General features: G+C 44.3%; 1 protein-coding gene and 1 long non-coding RNA gene across 5 annotated transcripts in view; one reads left to right on the top strand and one right to left on the bottom strand.

Moving 5' to 3' along the window:
• Window positions 1-4,956, bottom strand: part of Mbd2 (methyl-CpG binding domain protein 2) — a 60,910-nt gene extending 55,954 nt beyond the window's left edge. For 2 of the 4 annotated variants that reach the window (NM_010773.2, NM_001311071.1), the window contains exon 1: window positions 4,214-4,889. In NM_010773.2, coding sequence (NP_034903.2) covers window positions 4,214-4,764 — 551 coding nt within the window. In that variant the 5' untranslated portion in view covers window positions 4,765-4,889. Of the gene's footprint in view, window positions 1-4,213 lie in introns of all 4 variants that reach the window. The other 2 variants (XR_001782347.2, XM_006525711.4) reach the window with 2 other exon arrangements.
• Window positions 4,890-13,453, top strand: Gm31671. Its single transcript, XR_386326.4, has 3 exons — window positions 4,890-5,113; window positions 10,369-10,625; window positions 13,347-13,453. It is a non-coding gene; the product is annotated as a predicted gene, 31671 (long non-coding RNA).
• The last annotated feature ends 1,098 nt before the right edge of the window (window positions 13,454-14,551 follow it).

Below are 14,551 nucleotides of genomic sequence, written 5' to 3'. Positions count from 1 at the left end.
TTTTTTCTTCAGAAATTGCACCAATGGACCCAGTAGTTTAACAAACCACACCCTTCTTTAAAATATGCTTTGGATGATAATATATGAACTGCCACAACACTATCTCAGCAATCCTGACAGAAGGCATAATTATACTGCTTAACTGGCAACCAGAGGTGCTGCTATTACAACTGGCAGTTTCTGGATGCAGCCAAAACATATTCCACCAGAACCTAAGGCTTTTCCTGGGTGTTTAATTCCGGCCCAATTAATAAGTGTCAGGCACACCCTCTGTTAATAAGCATGGCTTAATTTAAATTAATCTCCCCAGGAGCAGGCTAATTCGAGGGTTAACATGACTAGAATCTGTGTGAACAGCTGGACACATGTGTTCACATTACCAGCAAGAGAGTTCCCCCTTAACTTACTTACCACTAACAGTTCTGTGAGCTTCTGTTTAAAGGCAGGTACACTAGGGGACAGCACTATGTAAATCTGAGTCTGAGAAGTAATTTGAACTCAGTCACACTGGTCTATCCTCATAACCCAGCACAGACAGTTACCATCACAAGTTGAAGAGACTAATGAGCTGCGTGCTTCACAGTGTACTTGAGGCTTCCTGAGTGTGTTTCAGAGCACAGCCTCTCAGGAGAATCACAAGGTACACATTGTAACTAGATGCCGGCAAACCGCAGACACCACTCCTTGTAGCCCTAAATAAGCCAGCATGGGTCAAAGCCATTTTATATGTCCTTTCCATTTTAAAATGCAAAAAATCTCACTGTAGTATCTTACAAAAGGATATAATTATCACTAGGATGCTTGATGATCTTCCTAACAATGAATTTGTACAGAAAGTTGGTTTTCAACTGGTTAAATAGGGCTTATCTACTAAGAACCATTACTATTACTTATTAAGAACCATTACTATTCAAATTTGTAAAAAAAAAAAAAAAAGCAAAAAAGAGGAAAATGTGACCATGACCAGAACGGAGCTCTGTGGCTCCGTGACTGGTCTGTTTGTCTGCTTTTGTCCTGTAGTACTGGACCCAGCCCAGAGCCTGGAGGATGTTAGGCAAGGTCTGAGGAGATGGCTCAGGAGGGAGAAAACTCGAGACTAAGTGTGAGGACTGGCATCTGAGCCCCAAAACCCACTCAGGAGCCCCAGTCCTGACTGGGTGTCAGCAGGCATGGCAGAGAGAAAGGCTAGCTCCAGGTTCTGTCAGGAACTCTAAGTGTGGAAGGTAGAGAACTGTGAAGGAAGAAACCTGATGTCAACCTGAGGCCTCCACACACCCACATGCATACGTGCACACCACACAGACATGCATTCCATAAAAGACATTATGTACGGTGGCCTAGGCAGAGACAAGCCAAGTTCTAAGAGTGCAAGGCCAGCCTGGTAGATATAGTGAGTCCCAGGGCAGCTGGAATTACACAGTAAGACTCCATCTCAATAACAACAACAATAATAAATGCTAGACAAGGCGTTTATTACACCAGTCCAAAGTTTTGGTTATTTTATTAATTTTTAGACTGAACACGATGGTGCACACCTTTAATCCTGGTACTCGGGAGGCAGAGGCAAGCAGAGCTCTGAGTTTGAGGCCAGCCTGGTCTACAAAGAGAGTCTGAGGACAGACAGGGTCACAAAGAGAAACGCAGTCTCTAAAACCCTAAAAAAAAATTAATTAATAAAAAAAAAAACATAAAAGTCAAAGTTTCAGACTGTTTGCCTTTTGTACACACATGCGTCTATAATTTGGCGTCTAGGGTAGACGCTGTGCATAGCACGGCAAGTAGGTCAGAGGACGACTTGTGCGTCAGTCCTCTTCTGTCAGGTGGGTACCAGGGATCAAACTCAAGTCATCGGGTTTGACAACAAGCATCTTTACCTACCAAGCCATCTGACCAGCCTCTACTGTATTTCTATAGACAAGAATCTCATTCTATTGGCCAGGCCGGCTCGAACTCCTGGGCTCAGTGATCCGATTCCTCAGTCTCCTGAGTACCTGAGAGCACAGCATGGATAACCCAGTCTGGCTTCTGAAATAGCTTTCCTAGCTACGTACCCAGAAAGAGAAAAATACAAGCTTTTCTATAATGCAAACTTAGGTTGAATAAATACATCAGTCAAAGCCAAGCAAGCCACATCCCAAGACAGGTTTCATAAGCAACACAGAGATACAGATTCCACAGTGCTCAACTGGGAACGAAGCTCTTTTCCAAGGGATTCAACCCCAGACACACACACAAATTCTTGTCAGATATAACAGCCTCCAAACAGACGCTGGCAGGGTTCACACAAAGCCTGTGCAGACTGCCTACCTAGAAAAAGGTAACAGTAAAAGGAAATACGAAGTAACACGGAATTGTAACAGGACGAAAGGAAACTAATGGACCTGAGAGTAGGAGCTCTTTTAGCACCATCATAGCACTGAACTGAATAGCAATGAAGAAATTAAAACACGCACACACACACAAGTGTTCCAGCCAGGCCTGATGGTACTCAGCTATAACCCCAGCTACAGAGGAGGCTGTGCAAGAACATCCGGAGCTCAAGGCAAATTCAAGGCCAGCTGGGAAGCCTGGCAAGGCTCTCATCACTAAATTTTAAAAAGGGGACAGGGAGCAAGATATAACACAGCTTATAGCACTTGCCTGGTGTGTGCAAAGATGATTTAATCCAACACTGAAAATAAGTTGTCTCAAACAAAGTGAAGAAAATTAATTGGACTACAACACGATGGTTTTTTTGGTTTTTTTTTTTGTTTGTTTGTTTTTTGTTTTTTTAATTTCAGGAGCTAAAAAATAGTAAACTAATTATCCCAAGCAACCAGTGAGAATGTGTTCGGGTCTGGGGCACTGTTCAGTGGCAGAACTCTGGCCTGCAGATGCACCAGGTCCTGGGTTTGACCAGCAGCACCAAGGAGGAGGGGAAAACAATATGTTCATATTTATGTTCTATCTCAGCAGCGACTTGTAGTCATGTATTTTGATGCATATAACTGTATACAACTTTTTAACCTTTTAAACTTAACTACATGAATTGAAAATATTACGTATATTTTCCCTGACCTGGCTAAATGACCAATAGGATATCCTTCACATTACTCCAACTTCTGAATGACTAACAACTAGCTCCTAAACACTCAAATATTACGCTGGCTGAAAACTGCTCAATCTGTCCACAAGCTGGGACCTCCAAACTACTGAGTTGAACGTGTTTATACTCTCCTATACGTAGGATGGTCTGGAGGAACATTTAGTCAGTTTGTTTATGATACCAATGGTATCAAGGGGCCACTGTCCCTTCCCTGAGCTTGCCACCTATCACAAATGAAGGCCATGAGCACTATAAACATAATACTGCAAGATTACAGTCAACTGAAAAACCTTGAAGCACTTCAGATTCATGTCTTAACTTTAGTCCTGTTTGATACTTGGTGAAAGATAATTACTGCACGGGCTGCTTGCGGACTATACAGTACAGTAAGCAGCAGCAATTCTGACCTCTCCCCATCAGATGCCAACAGCACCCTCTCCCCAGGTGAAAACTAAAAATGTCTCCAGACATTGCCACATGTTCACTGGGGAACAAATGTTGGTCTAGGAGTTTGACAACTTCCGTTGTCAAAAATCAAAAAACAAAAAATAATACCCCCCCCCAAAAAAAAAAAAAAAAACAAATAACAAACCAGAATATACTGCCACGCCAAAGCATTCCAGTTTCTGAAGTTACAAATGCCTACTTTATGGGAAACCTCCCTGTATCCTACAAAGTTAACTGAAACTTTGTTCCTGTAGATGGCTAATTCTTCCACATGTGCAAGATTAAACGCACTTCTGATGATGAATCTGGGACATGCTGGGACAGGCGCCAACAGTGACTGGGTTTTACAGTTTCGATGAATTACACCTTCTTTTAACCCTTTCGTGGACAGAACCGCCATCCCTTCCCATTAACCCTTTCTTCGCCAACCATTTTCCCGGAAGCCTTCTACAGAATGTGTCCTGACCTTTCAGAGACTTGTGCCCCTCACTCCACTGAGGTCTAACCTCTGCCCAGGGCTTCAGCCGCACACCCCCCCTCCCCTTTCCATACCAGCTCACCCGGTCCTTGTCATAGACCTTCAGGACTCTGCTCTAACCCTGCGACCCCGGCCCAGGCCAGCTCTTGACCTCTGACCCCGAACTGACATTTAACCCCACCCTCGCACCCCCGGAGAGATACCTGAAGTAGTAGACATCGCTCTTGCCAGCACTGAGCCCTGATTTTCGGATCACTTCCTCCTTCTTCCATCCGGGGGGGAGGGCCGGGCAGTCCATCCTCTTCCCGCTCTCCGTGGCCCGGGGTCCCCTGGGCCCCGGCCCCGAGCTCCCCGACGGGAAAGGGACAGGATCCCGCCGGGGGGCGACGCCGCCACCGCTGCCGCCGCCGCAGCCGCCCGCGCCGCCGCCGCCGTCGCCGCCAAGGCCGCTGCCGCCACTCTGGGGACGGCCGCGGCCCCGGCCCCGGCCCCGGCCACGGCCCCGACCCCGGCCACGGCCACGGCCACGGCCACAGACGCCGCCGCCCCGGGCCGCCTGCTTCCACCGCCCCCGGCCACGGCCGCCGCCCCGAGCGCCTTCCCTGCGCACGCCGCTCACCGGGGACGGAGCGAGCGCGCTGCCCTGGCCCCCCTGCTCTATGGCGGAGTCGCCGCCAGCGCCGCTGCCGCCCGCCGCGCTCTCCCCCTCCTCCTGCTCCGGGCAGCAGCGGCCTCCCCCCGGGTGCGCGCGCATCCAGCCCCCTCCCCAGCCGGCTCTGCGCTTCTTCCGTAACCGAGCCCTTGGAATCCCGGAGACCCGCCCCGCCCGCAGAGCGGCGCGCGGGGGACGCGCGCAAGCATCATAGAGCGGGCGCGCACAGAGCGGCCCTCCCGCCCGGGGCGTGGCCCCGGCCGCGCCTCTTAGGTCCTCCAAGCTAGGGGCGAGGCCATATTGTCTCCGCCTCCTCTGGGCCACGCCCCCCGTGACCACCTGCTCCGCCCCCGCCGCGCCCTTCCGGCCCAACCCCCACTGGGCAGGCAGAGCGCTGAAGGCTAGACCGGTGGAGTCCTACTGACCCGTGTCAAGCGTGGCCGGCTACGTTGTAAGGAGCAGGGTTAACTGTAGCCATTGTATGTGGTTACCTATGTTTGCTTCTCAACTAAGGAGCAAACAAAACATCTCATTTTGTATTTTCAAACTCAGCTGTGCTCTGAATGAAATGGCAGTGAGCCTCCTGTCCACCATGGTTTCCCAGGAACTTCGGATTGGAAGAATGATAACAGTATCCCCTTGAAACTGTTGTCAGTATCCTCCAGACCTTGGAGTCAGGGCCACTGACCAATTCTCTTACCACTTTTAAAGGGCAGTCATAAGGGTTTGGCTTCTAGAAAGGGCTAAAATCCCTGAATTCATATGGAATTCACATTTCAGGGGCTCTTGATATAAACCTCCTGGTGTCACATAAAAACATCAGTGGCCTTTGGCCTGGTAAATAAGTATTTATGTAGAAAGTCCAACGGGGTATAATTCATCTAAGTCAGCCAAGTCACTATTCAGGAGTAATTTTAAAGGATAATGGAACATTACTTAAGGAAATTGATTAGAATTTTAGAAAGTTATGTTTTATTCATATTTGAGAGGTAGAGTTTGCTGTATTGTCCAACATGGCTTTAAATTTGTGGCCCTAGCCTCTTGAGCTCTTCACATGGTGCTTAGCCAGCTAGCTGTGATTGACACCTACTCCGTCAGTCCATCTCTGACTCCAACTATGTTAGTTATTGACTGGTAACTATTAGTCACTTTGCCAGGAACGGTATGATATTGCAGATGTCTCCAGTGCTATTAATTAAACTAAGCTTCCTTTGTTCTCAAAATTACATGACTACCTTGTAGTTTTACTGGGCCAATTAACCCTATCGCAGCCACCAAGATGTAGCCACAGTCTTCCTTGGTTAATCTCATGTTTAGTTGCTTGTCCCTAGGGTAGTCTGAGGTCTCTCGGATGGAACTTTTTGTTGGAAGCAAACTGTATAATTTAACTGCATTACAAGCAAGAATATAAGAGAAACTAGTAGTGACTTCCATGTCTCCTCAGGGTTTGGGGATATCTTACTTTGGTTTCTATTGCTGAGGATCAAGACCAGGCCCAAAAGCAACTTGGGAAGGAAAGGGTTTATTTGAGCTCACATATCCTGAGTCACAGTCTATTTAGGGAAGCCAAGACAGGAGTGTAAGGTATGAACCTTACGGCAGGTGAAACAAAAACCGTGGAAAAATCCGACTTGCTCAGCCTACTTTCTTATACTTACCCAGGACTATCAGCCCAGAGGCAACCTGACCCCATCCAACTGGCTGTGTTCTCCTAAATCAATTATTAATCAATAAAATGATCCCCCCACCCCCACCCCACTCCAGGCTTACACACAGGCCAGTCTGATGGAGGCATTTTCCCAACTGTTGTTTCCTCTTCTCAAATGATTGGAACTTGTGTCAAATTCACAAGAGACTAGCCAGGACAGGGGGAGGGGGGAGGGGAGACTAGTCTACTTTCACTGGCCCAGAATCCCTTGTCCCTTTTATCTGCCTAGTCTGGTTATTTCACAGCCAACTCTTATGAATCTTCCTCAATGTTTCAGACCTTACCCATGTTAATCTTTAATCTTCCTTCTAACCCAAGCCTCTGCCTTCACGACACCAAATGCAACCAACTATACTGCAGTTTTCACAGTGGGACCTTTTCCTTTAATCATTACTACTATCATTTACTACCTGATCCAGAGAGCCAGCCCCTGCATGAAGGTCACTGGTCCAAATCATAAGCTGTTGCTTTTAAAAGACATGCGTTAAAATGCCACAGAGTATGGGGTAAATTATAAATTAGCCAACTAAAAGCAAAGTTCTCCAAGAAGAACCTGATTCAAAAATAAACCATAGAAGTGTGTATGCATATAATTTTAGAAACTCTTAGGGGGAGTCAGATAATAAGTCAAATGAGCAGAAACACAGATACAGGTTATTTAAACTCGGGGACAGTTGTTTAGACACAGTTTAGTTTCATGAGCCTATTTTATTCCATTCATCCTATTCCATTTATAAGGGATGATGGACATTTTGAGTTAAAGCTATTGTAAAAGAGACTCTGAAAACATAGCGGTCACATAATCAAATGGTTGCAAACTGAATTTGAGGTCTGCTTTTAATAAAATAAAATTATATATATATATATATATATATATATATATATACAAATATATATATATATATATACATACACACACACACACACACACACACACACACATATCATGTTTCTCAGGACACTGACAGGTTATACTTTTATTATACCTAATCCACATCACAGGGAGAAGTAGGCGTGCTACTCATTTTTGAGAGCACACAGTTTGAAATGAGTTGTGTTGGTTCTGCGCATTCATTGGCTATTTTCTCTGATGGCAGACAGGCCCGGCAGCAAGCACTGAGAATACCCTAGTGACAGTCCAGAAGGTGAAATCTGTGATCTGGCAAAGACAAAGTTAAATAATAGCATAAAACACAGCAAACGGAGGGAGAGAATACCTAATAGCACCAAGTCTAAAAACTGGGGAGTTTGTGCAGGAGTGGAGGCCTGGAGTGGCAAGAAACGTTTCTATAAACAAAGCGGGGGCTAGAGAGAGAGAGGAGTAGGCAGGTCACACCCAGGTTTTCCTAGGCTCAAGGTGCTACAGTACAGGCGGCAGAGGAGGAAGCACAGATCTTTCCAGCCCTGAGTGGCAGAAGTGTACAGATGGAGAAACCAGGGAAAGAAAGGCAGTCAAGCAAACAAAGGCTCTGAGCTTGGCTCCACACTCATCTCTGAGACAGGCAGAGGAGCACGGTCTTATTGAGATGCGATTTCTGATTCGGTCATCACTCTTCCCACACAGCTTTCTTAGTCGGCCCTCATTTCTTCCTTTAGTCTTTTGCGATAGAATTTTACTGTACTGTAGGCTAGCCTGGGGCTCCCAGGATCAAGCCTTTCTCCCCTCAGAGCCTTGAGGTAGCTCGGGATTGATTACAGGTGTTCAGCATTTGTCTCTGCAGGTAGATCGGATGTCAGAACATGCTGGTGTTTTTCAGGCCAGATTATGGTTCAAAACCGCTGTTTGGTATATCAAGTGTTGTTTCCCGGTCCAGAAACCCAAGGATCACTTTCCTTCTCGCCGGCAGCCGCGCGTGCTTTATCCTTTTGTACGACACCCACCGGCATTCGCTTACGGCAACGTTCGGAGCATCAGAAATTTTTAGAAATGTCAGTCGTTTCTTAAATGATTTTTCTGTGATCTAGAACTCACCATTTCTTGTTTTCACTCGCTTTTCAGATAATTAACTCTTCCTGGTTGGAGCTATTCGGTATTAGATTCCTCTGTAGTCATTCCAAGTGTGTGGTTATTTAAAAAAAAAAAGAAAATCTTTATTTATACCATGTGTACTTGAAAGTGTCATTAGGCCCTTAACATGCCTCGCCAGCAGCACTCTGTTTTCGTTGGAAATTAGGTTGAACAGTAGTTACGCCAACTCAGTGAGTCACAAGGCCTGCTAATTAGAGCTGGAGGCAGTCTTTTTGGTTACCCTCCCACTCTTCTTACAAAGTCTGTCCTGACCCTCTGAGCTCAGGGAGGGAGGAAAAGTGACGATCTTGTCCTCCCTTAACACAGATAGGCCCCTGGCAAAAAGAAAAAAAAAAGTACTATAGTTTTCAATATTCTAGTTCTTCTTTTGTTATTCTGTTACACGCAGAGATACAGTGGGAGGGCCTATGCCAGCGAGCATTACACAGATCTGAAAACTGGGTCTCATCACCCAGTTCAATCCCTGAATTCATTCTATTGTTTCATAATAAAACATAACAGTGTATATCTCTTTGAAAATTACTTTTGTTTTTTGTTTTTTTTTTTTTTCCTCTATTGGCTTAACCACCTCTCTTTACTAGGTAAACAAAGAGGAAAAATTTGAAAGAGCAGATAGTCTTTCAGGGCGACAGCTGGTGTTTTAGTTTTTGCCTGAACACCTGGGAGGTGGAAAGCGGAGGTCCCTAAGACCCTATTGTTCAACGAATGGGCCAGATTTCCTGCATAATCTTAGGTTTATCTCTTAATTATTCTTTTACCGCTAAAATAAACCAGTAAGATCTTTGACATTGAAGAAAACCAAAAGTCTTAAAATTTGGTTACAACTTCAGAAGGGTGATATTCTCCTTCAATAATAAGTGACAGAAATGGCATTTTCCTAGCACTATATATATATAATGCATATCCACCCATCCACCCAGTGATGTAAATGTACACGTATCTTAGGTTTTGAGCAACTTTACTACTAATAATTTTAGACTCTTCATCTGATTCCAGAGGAAGTTACTATTTTCTTCGTTGGAAGACCAGACCTTCTATAGCTGAGACTTGATCACAGTTGCTTCCCTCCAGGCATCAGTTACTGTCACATTTTGTTCTGCACAGAGGTCTGTCCTCTGGGTGGATGATGGGAACAATTGTGACTCAGCAGCTTTGTCAGTCCCTATCTGGGGCAGACACACGGGTTGGCAGCACCGAAGAGTCACTACCAAACTCTCTCCCTTGCCCGCCTCCATCTTGAGAGCTAGAGAATGTAAATACTTTCTCACTGTGGCTTAGATCTGTAGCTCAGACAAGAAATGGAAATGAGTGTGGGAAACTGTTTACCTTTCTTTGTTCAAAATACGACATGGTGGCACTGCCCTCTATGATTTCTGACATGTGTTTCATGTGCCACAGCCTTTTTGCAGCTATGAAGTGAAGAAGAACACAAAGATAAAAGACTATGCCACCTGCCACGCGCCCCCACCCCCAACCCCAGATGCTGTAAGAGCAGAACCCAAGAAGGATCCGTGATATGATAAAGCTGTTGAGCAGGGGCTGGCAGCTAGGATCTCCAGACTCTTGTTAGGAGAACGCAGGTCACAGACGCGTTCTGCAGAGGACATGATTTGGTCACTTGTCACTTCCACCCTCACTGACTGTGAAAGCCATGCTATGGTTCAGACAGTTCAGTGCTGTGAGCCCCTGAGGCATTAGCAGAACAGAGAAGGTTTTCCTTCACCCCCTGATGGGAGCAAAAAGTGTTCTCTAACCTCCCGCTTTGGCACATTGAGAGCTGAAGCTTCTAAGTCCAGGGTTCTAAAAATGACCTTGGATCATTGATTAATGTCCCAGTAATTGTCTTCTTTTCTGCCTAACAGCAGAGACTGTCCCCCTCCCATCGTTATCTTTACAAATGAGATGTACAATGGACTTAGTTTCCTAACTCTCTATCAGAGAAGTTTTCAGCATGAATTTTTCTTTTCAGTGATAATGGCGCTCTTTGAAGCCATCACCTACAGTCACAGTAGACGGCAACCACCTTATTTCACTGCACGAGCTCTACCTAATTAGCAGGAAGCCATGGTACTTTGCGTGAGGATGACAGAAGGAACAGATGCTAACATAACATGGGAATGACAAAGTTAGGCCATGAGCGGATCAAGGAACATCAGAGGACACTGAGCACAAACTTCACTATGACTGCACCAGACACAGGGAGCAGGGATGGCTCGTCATCTGCAGGTGGGGATGACATTATCATCAATGTAGTCTCTAGTATTTCTGGGAGACACAATCACATTGTTGGCCAAGATGGGAAATTTTTATTTAAAGTATGTATGTGCGTTTATACACTGACATAGATGTATTATAGGTATTTTTAGTTAAGCAGTTAGTAATTTGATTCCTTATGACTTTTTCAGACATCCTTACTGTTACTTTTCCCTGCAATTACTCCAGGTTATGTACTCTGAAGTTATGTCGTCTGCAGATTTGGAGCTAAGAACCCCATAGATAAGAAAGAGGACACAAGCGTTTGTCTTTCTGGATCTGGGTTACTTCACTCAATATGATCCAACTGACCATTGAACAGAAATGTTCGGGAGTTCATGTTGCTTTATGGCTCCGTTTATTCCTAGGTATTTTATTTTCTTTGAGTTATCCTGAATGAGAGTGCCTCTAAGACCACTTTCTCTGGAACCCTTGGTGAATGGAAAAAGCCATTGCTTTGTGCACTTTGATTCTGTATCCTGCCCTACTGCTGAATTTGTTTATCGTTTCTAGAATTTTCCGTCACAGTGCTTGGGATCTCTTAGATACAATGTGCCATCTGCAAACAGGGACAGTTTGACTTCTGCTTTTACAGTGCTAGCACCTTTAATTTCCTCCTCTTCTTCGGAAAGACTGGGATGTAAGGCTTTGTTGGACACAGGCCACTAGGGATGGCCTTTAAAGTTTCAAAAGACTATTCTATTCCCATCGTGCCCTCTCTGCCTCTTCCTTTCAGTTCAAGATGTGAGCTCTTAGCTGCTCCAGCCACCAGTTACCTTCTAAGTCCACGTTACCATTGTGGACTCCAATCCTTTAAAACTATAAACCCCAAAGAAACTCTTCCTTTTATACGTTGTTTTGGTCACAGTGTCTTAGCACAGCAATAGAAAAGTAATGACAGTACGCATCCTCACTAAATCTGGCAGGAACTGGCTTAGGCCTTCTGATGAGCTCATGGATTGAGCAGTACTGGCAAGGTGGTCCTAGCTGGGATCCCCCATAGCAGTGTCCCCTTCATACTCAGCGTGAGTACCAGTGGCTGGAGTCTCCAAGGCATGCTAGGGCTGTGGGCACCCATCTGAGCCTCCTGAATCATCCCTGTGATTAGGAATTAAGGAAATTAAGAAAAAGATATCCAAAAATAAGATGTCATAAGGTTAGATATAGCACAATGTGAAAGCTGCCCGGGACTGGTCACTGCACTGGAAGGGCTAATGGATTGATTTACTTGATTAGGATTATACTGTCCCTAGTCTCTTTCTCCCTTTTAACTTTTGTTATATTGTCCAGAGCAGTCAACGAATGAACGGGCTGGGCCAGCATAGCAGAATGTCAGAAAGGAAGATGAGAAGGGACTAAACTGCAAACATGCTTGCTTCCCTTTATGTCTTCATGGCTACGCATCACTAGGAACATGAAGATGAAAAAGCTCTCAAAACAAGAGTGGAAAGTCATTTGTACCGATAGTAGTGCCACTTAGAAGAGCTAAAAATTGTCCCTCTGAATGGTATATTTCAAAATCTCGTATTAAGCCATGTTTGAGGGAGAAGTTTGGGAAGTACTCAGATGAATTAAGACTGAGAGTAACCAGATATAATATTTGGTTTCATAAAAAGAGAAGATGCTGAAATAATAGTTCAGTAACATTTTTTTTTTAAGACAGGATTTTTCTTCCTATCCCAGGCTGTCCTGGAACTCATTACATAGAACAGAAATAGCCCTTGAACTCACAGAGCTCCATCTGCCCCTGCTTATAGAGTGCTGGGATTAAAAGTGTGTGCCACTGTGCCCACCATATTTCAGTAATGAAAAGCCAGTTTAGGGAAAGTCATTAATGTATTTTAAAAGAAATATAAGTTTAATTGAGTCTAGTTTTTGCCTAACTTTGCTTTGACATGAAATCATTGTTGATGTAAAAAAAAAAAAAATCCATGGACACAGTTTGCAACATGATCATCATGACATCATGACAATGTGAAACTGTTCTTTGTTAAAAAAAAAAAAATTCAGGGCTTGCGAGTTAGGTCAGTGAGTTTGGTGCTTGCTGACAAGCTTGATAATATAAGTTCAATCCCCAGGTCCCATGTGATACAAAGAACAAACCAACTCCTCAAAGTTGTTGTCTTCTGATCTATATACACACACACAGGCACACTGCACACACTCGCCATGAAAAGAAGACACTCCATTGTACATTAGATTATATGCCATTAAATCCTTCAAGTCAAACCGGCTTTTAGCTAGGAAGCTAAACTTGAAGGTCGTGGCCCACATTTGGAGAGAGAGGGGAGAAGACAAATGGCACATGTATGCCTAAGGAGACTGAGATAAATAAGGAAGGTTGCTGTCTATTTCATGGATGTCACAGGAAATCATATCAAAAGGCTCGTAGAGGTTGTAGGTGCTGGAACTCAGTGATAATTACAAAGAATACTAGGGGGAAAAAACCCAGACCAGCATTAACTTCAGGGTGAAGAAAATAACTATAATCCAGGCCATAATTTTAGAGTATTCTACAATACAAAGTAATATGTGAATGTTTTAACTAAAAATTAGGACAATGAACCTACAGCAAATTGCCCAGCTAAAGAAGCAGTTATTGCCACCCCTAGAGAGGGGAGCGCAGGGGTAGGCCTTACACTTAGTAAAGCGTTTGACTTGTTAAGAGCATGTGCATCTAATATTTTACTACAGATACAATATTGTGTGGTTTGTATGGAGACACTCGCATATAATCTCAGGATGTGGGAGTGGAAGGCAGAAAAGAATCAAAACGACAAGGATTCATGTTCTGCCTCAGATACACAGTGAGTCAAAGGCTAGCCCAGGTTGTATGAGACTCTCCCTAAAAGTAGAAAGAAAGAAAGGAGAAAAGGAGGGAGGGAGGGAGGGAGGGTCAAAAAATGACTTAGCTTGTGGTACTCTCATTTACAAATTCATAAAATGAAATATAATTGCCATTTTCCCCAAGCGCTTATTATATGCCAGTCCTCGGAGTGAATGTTTTTCATGTATTTAGTTCTCACCACGCCATAGAGAAGACATCATCACCCTCGGGTTACAGATAAAGATACTAAGGTAACCAGATGTTAAATCACCCATTAGAGACTCCACAGTGGTAATGCCCGAGCTGCGGTGAAGCAGCAAAAGTCCATCTGGCTTTGAAACGTGAGCCCTTTGGATTCACAGCCTCATGAAATACAGCCTTCCTTTGTTTATATGTAATTTTTATGTTTTGCACATGTTCGTGGTTTATTCGCCATGTGAGCTCTGTGAACTTGTTAGGTCCTTATTTCAACATTTTCAGCTTGTGACTTACAACACCCTTTGAGTCCCTACTGGGTAATTTTGAAGGACTCTAGCTTCAGAAACAATGCTAGGCCACAATTCTGAACTGCAAATGTGGTTTGTTTGTTTGTTTGTTTGTTTTGTTCATTGGCTTCTTTTTTGGCTGTTTTCATTTGTTTGTTTTCTTAGTACTGACTGCTTGCATGTGTTTATTGACAAGTTTGATAGCATGATGTTGGGGCAGGAAAAGCAACACTTAGAGGTTCTGTGTCAAAAGAGCCAGGAGTAGAACTGCTGCCCTTGAAGTGGGCAAAGCTTGCTCTTTCAGACCCTCATCCTTCCTGAACCCACCCTTTCCAGAGCTTATCAGGGAGTAGCTATGTCAGCTCAGGAAAGTCGCGATGATAACAGTGGTTGGACAGATTAACATTCACACATTTTCTCTGATGTTTTTAAGGACATATAAGCAAAAGAGTTTCCAAAATACCTTTAGGTAGCAAAAAACATTTTTTTAAAGCCATGGTTTAAAAACAAAATAATTTAAAAACATGTGCTTTGCTGTCTCTTCCTTTCTTCCTTCCTTCCTTCCTTCCTTCCTTCCTTTCTTTCTT

The sequence above is a fragment of the Mus musculus genome, chromosome 18 (assembly GCF_000001635.26).
Source record: "Mus musculus strain C57BL/6J chromosome 18, GRCm38.p6 C57BL/6J".
Taxonomy (NCBI): domain Eukaryota; kingdom Metazoa; phylum Chordata; class Mammalia; order Rodentia; family Muridae; genus Mus; species Mus musculus.
Note: the sequence above shows the minus strand (reverse complement) of the source record. Positions and strands in the feature narration are given on the sequence as shown.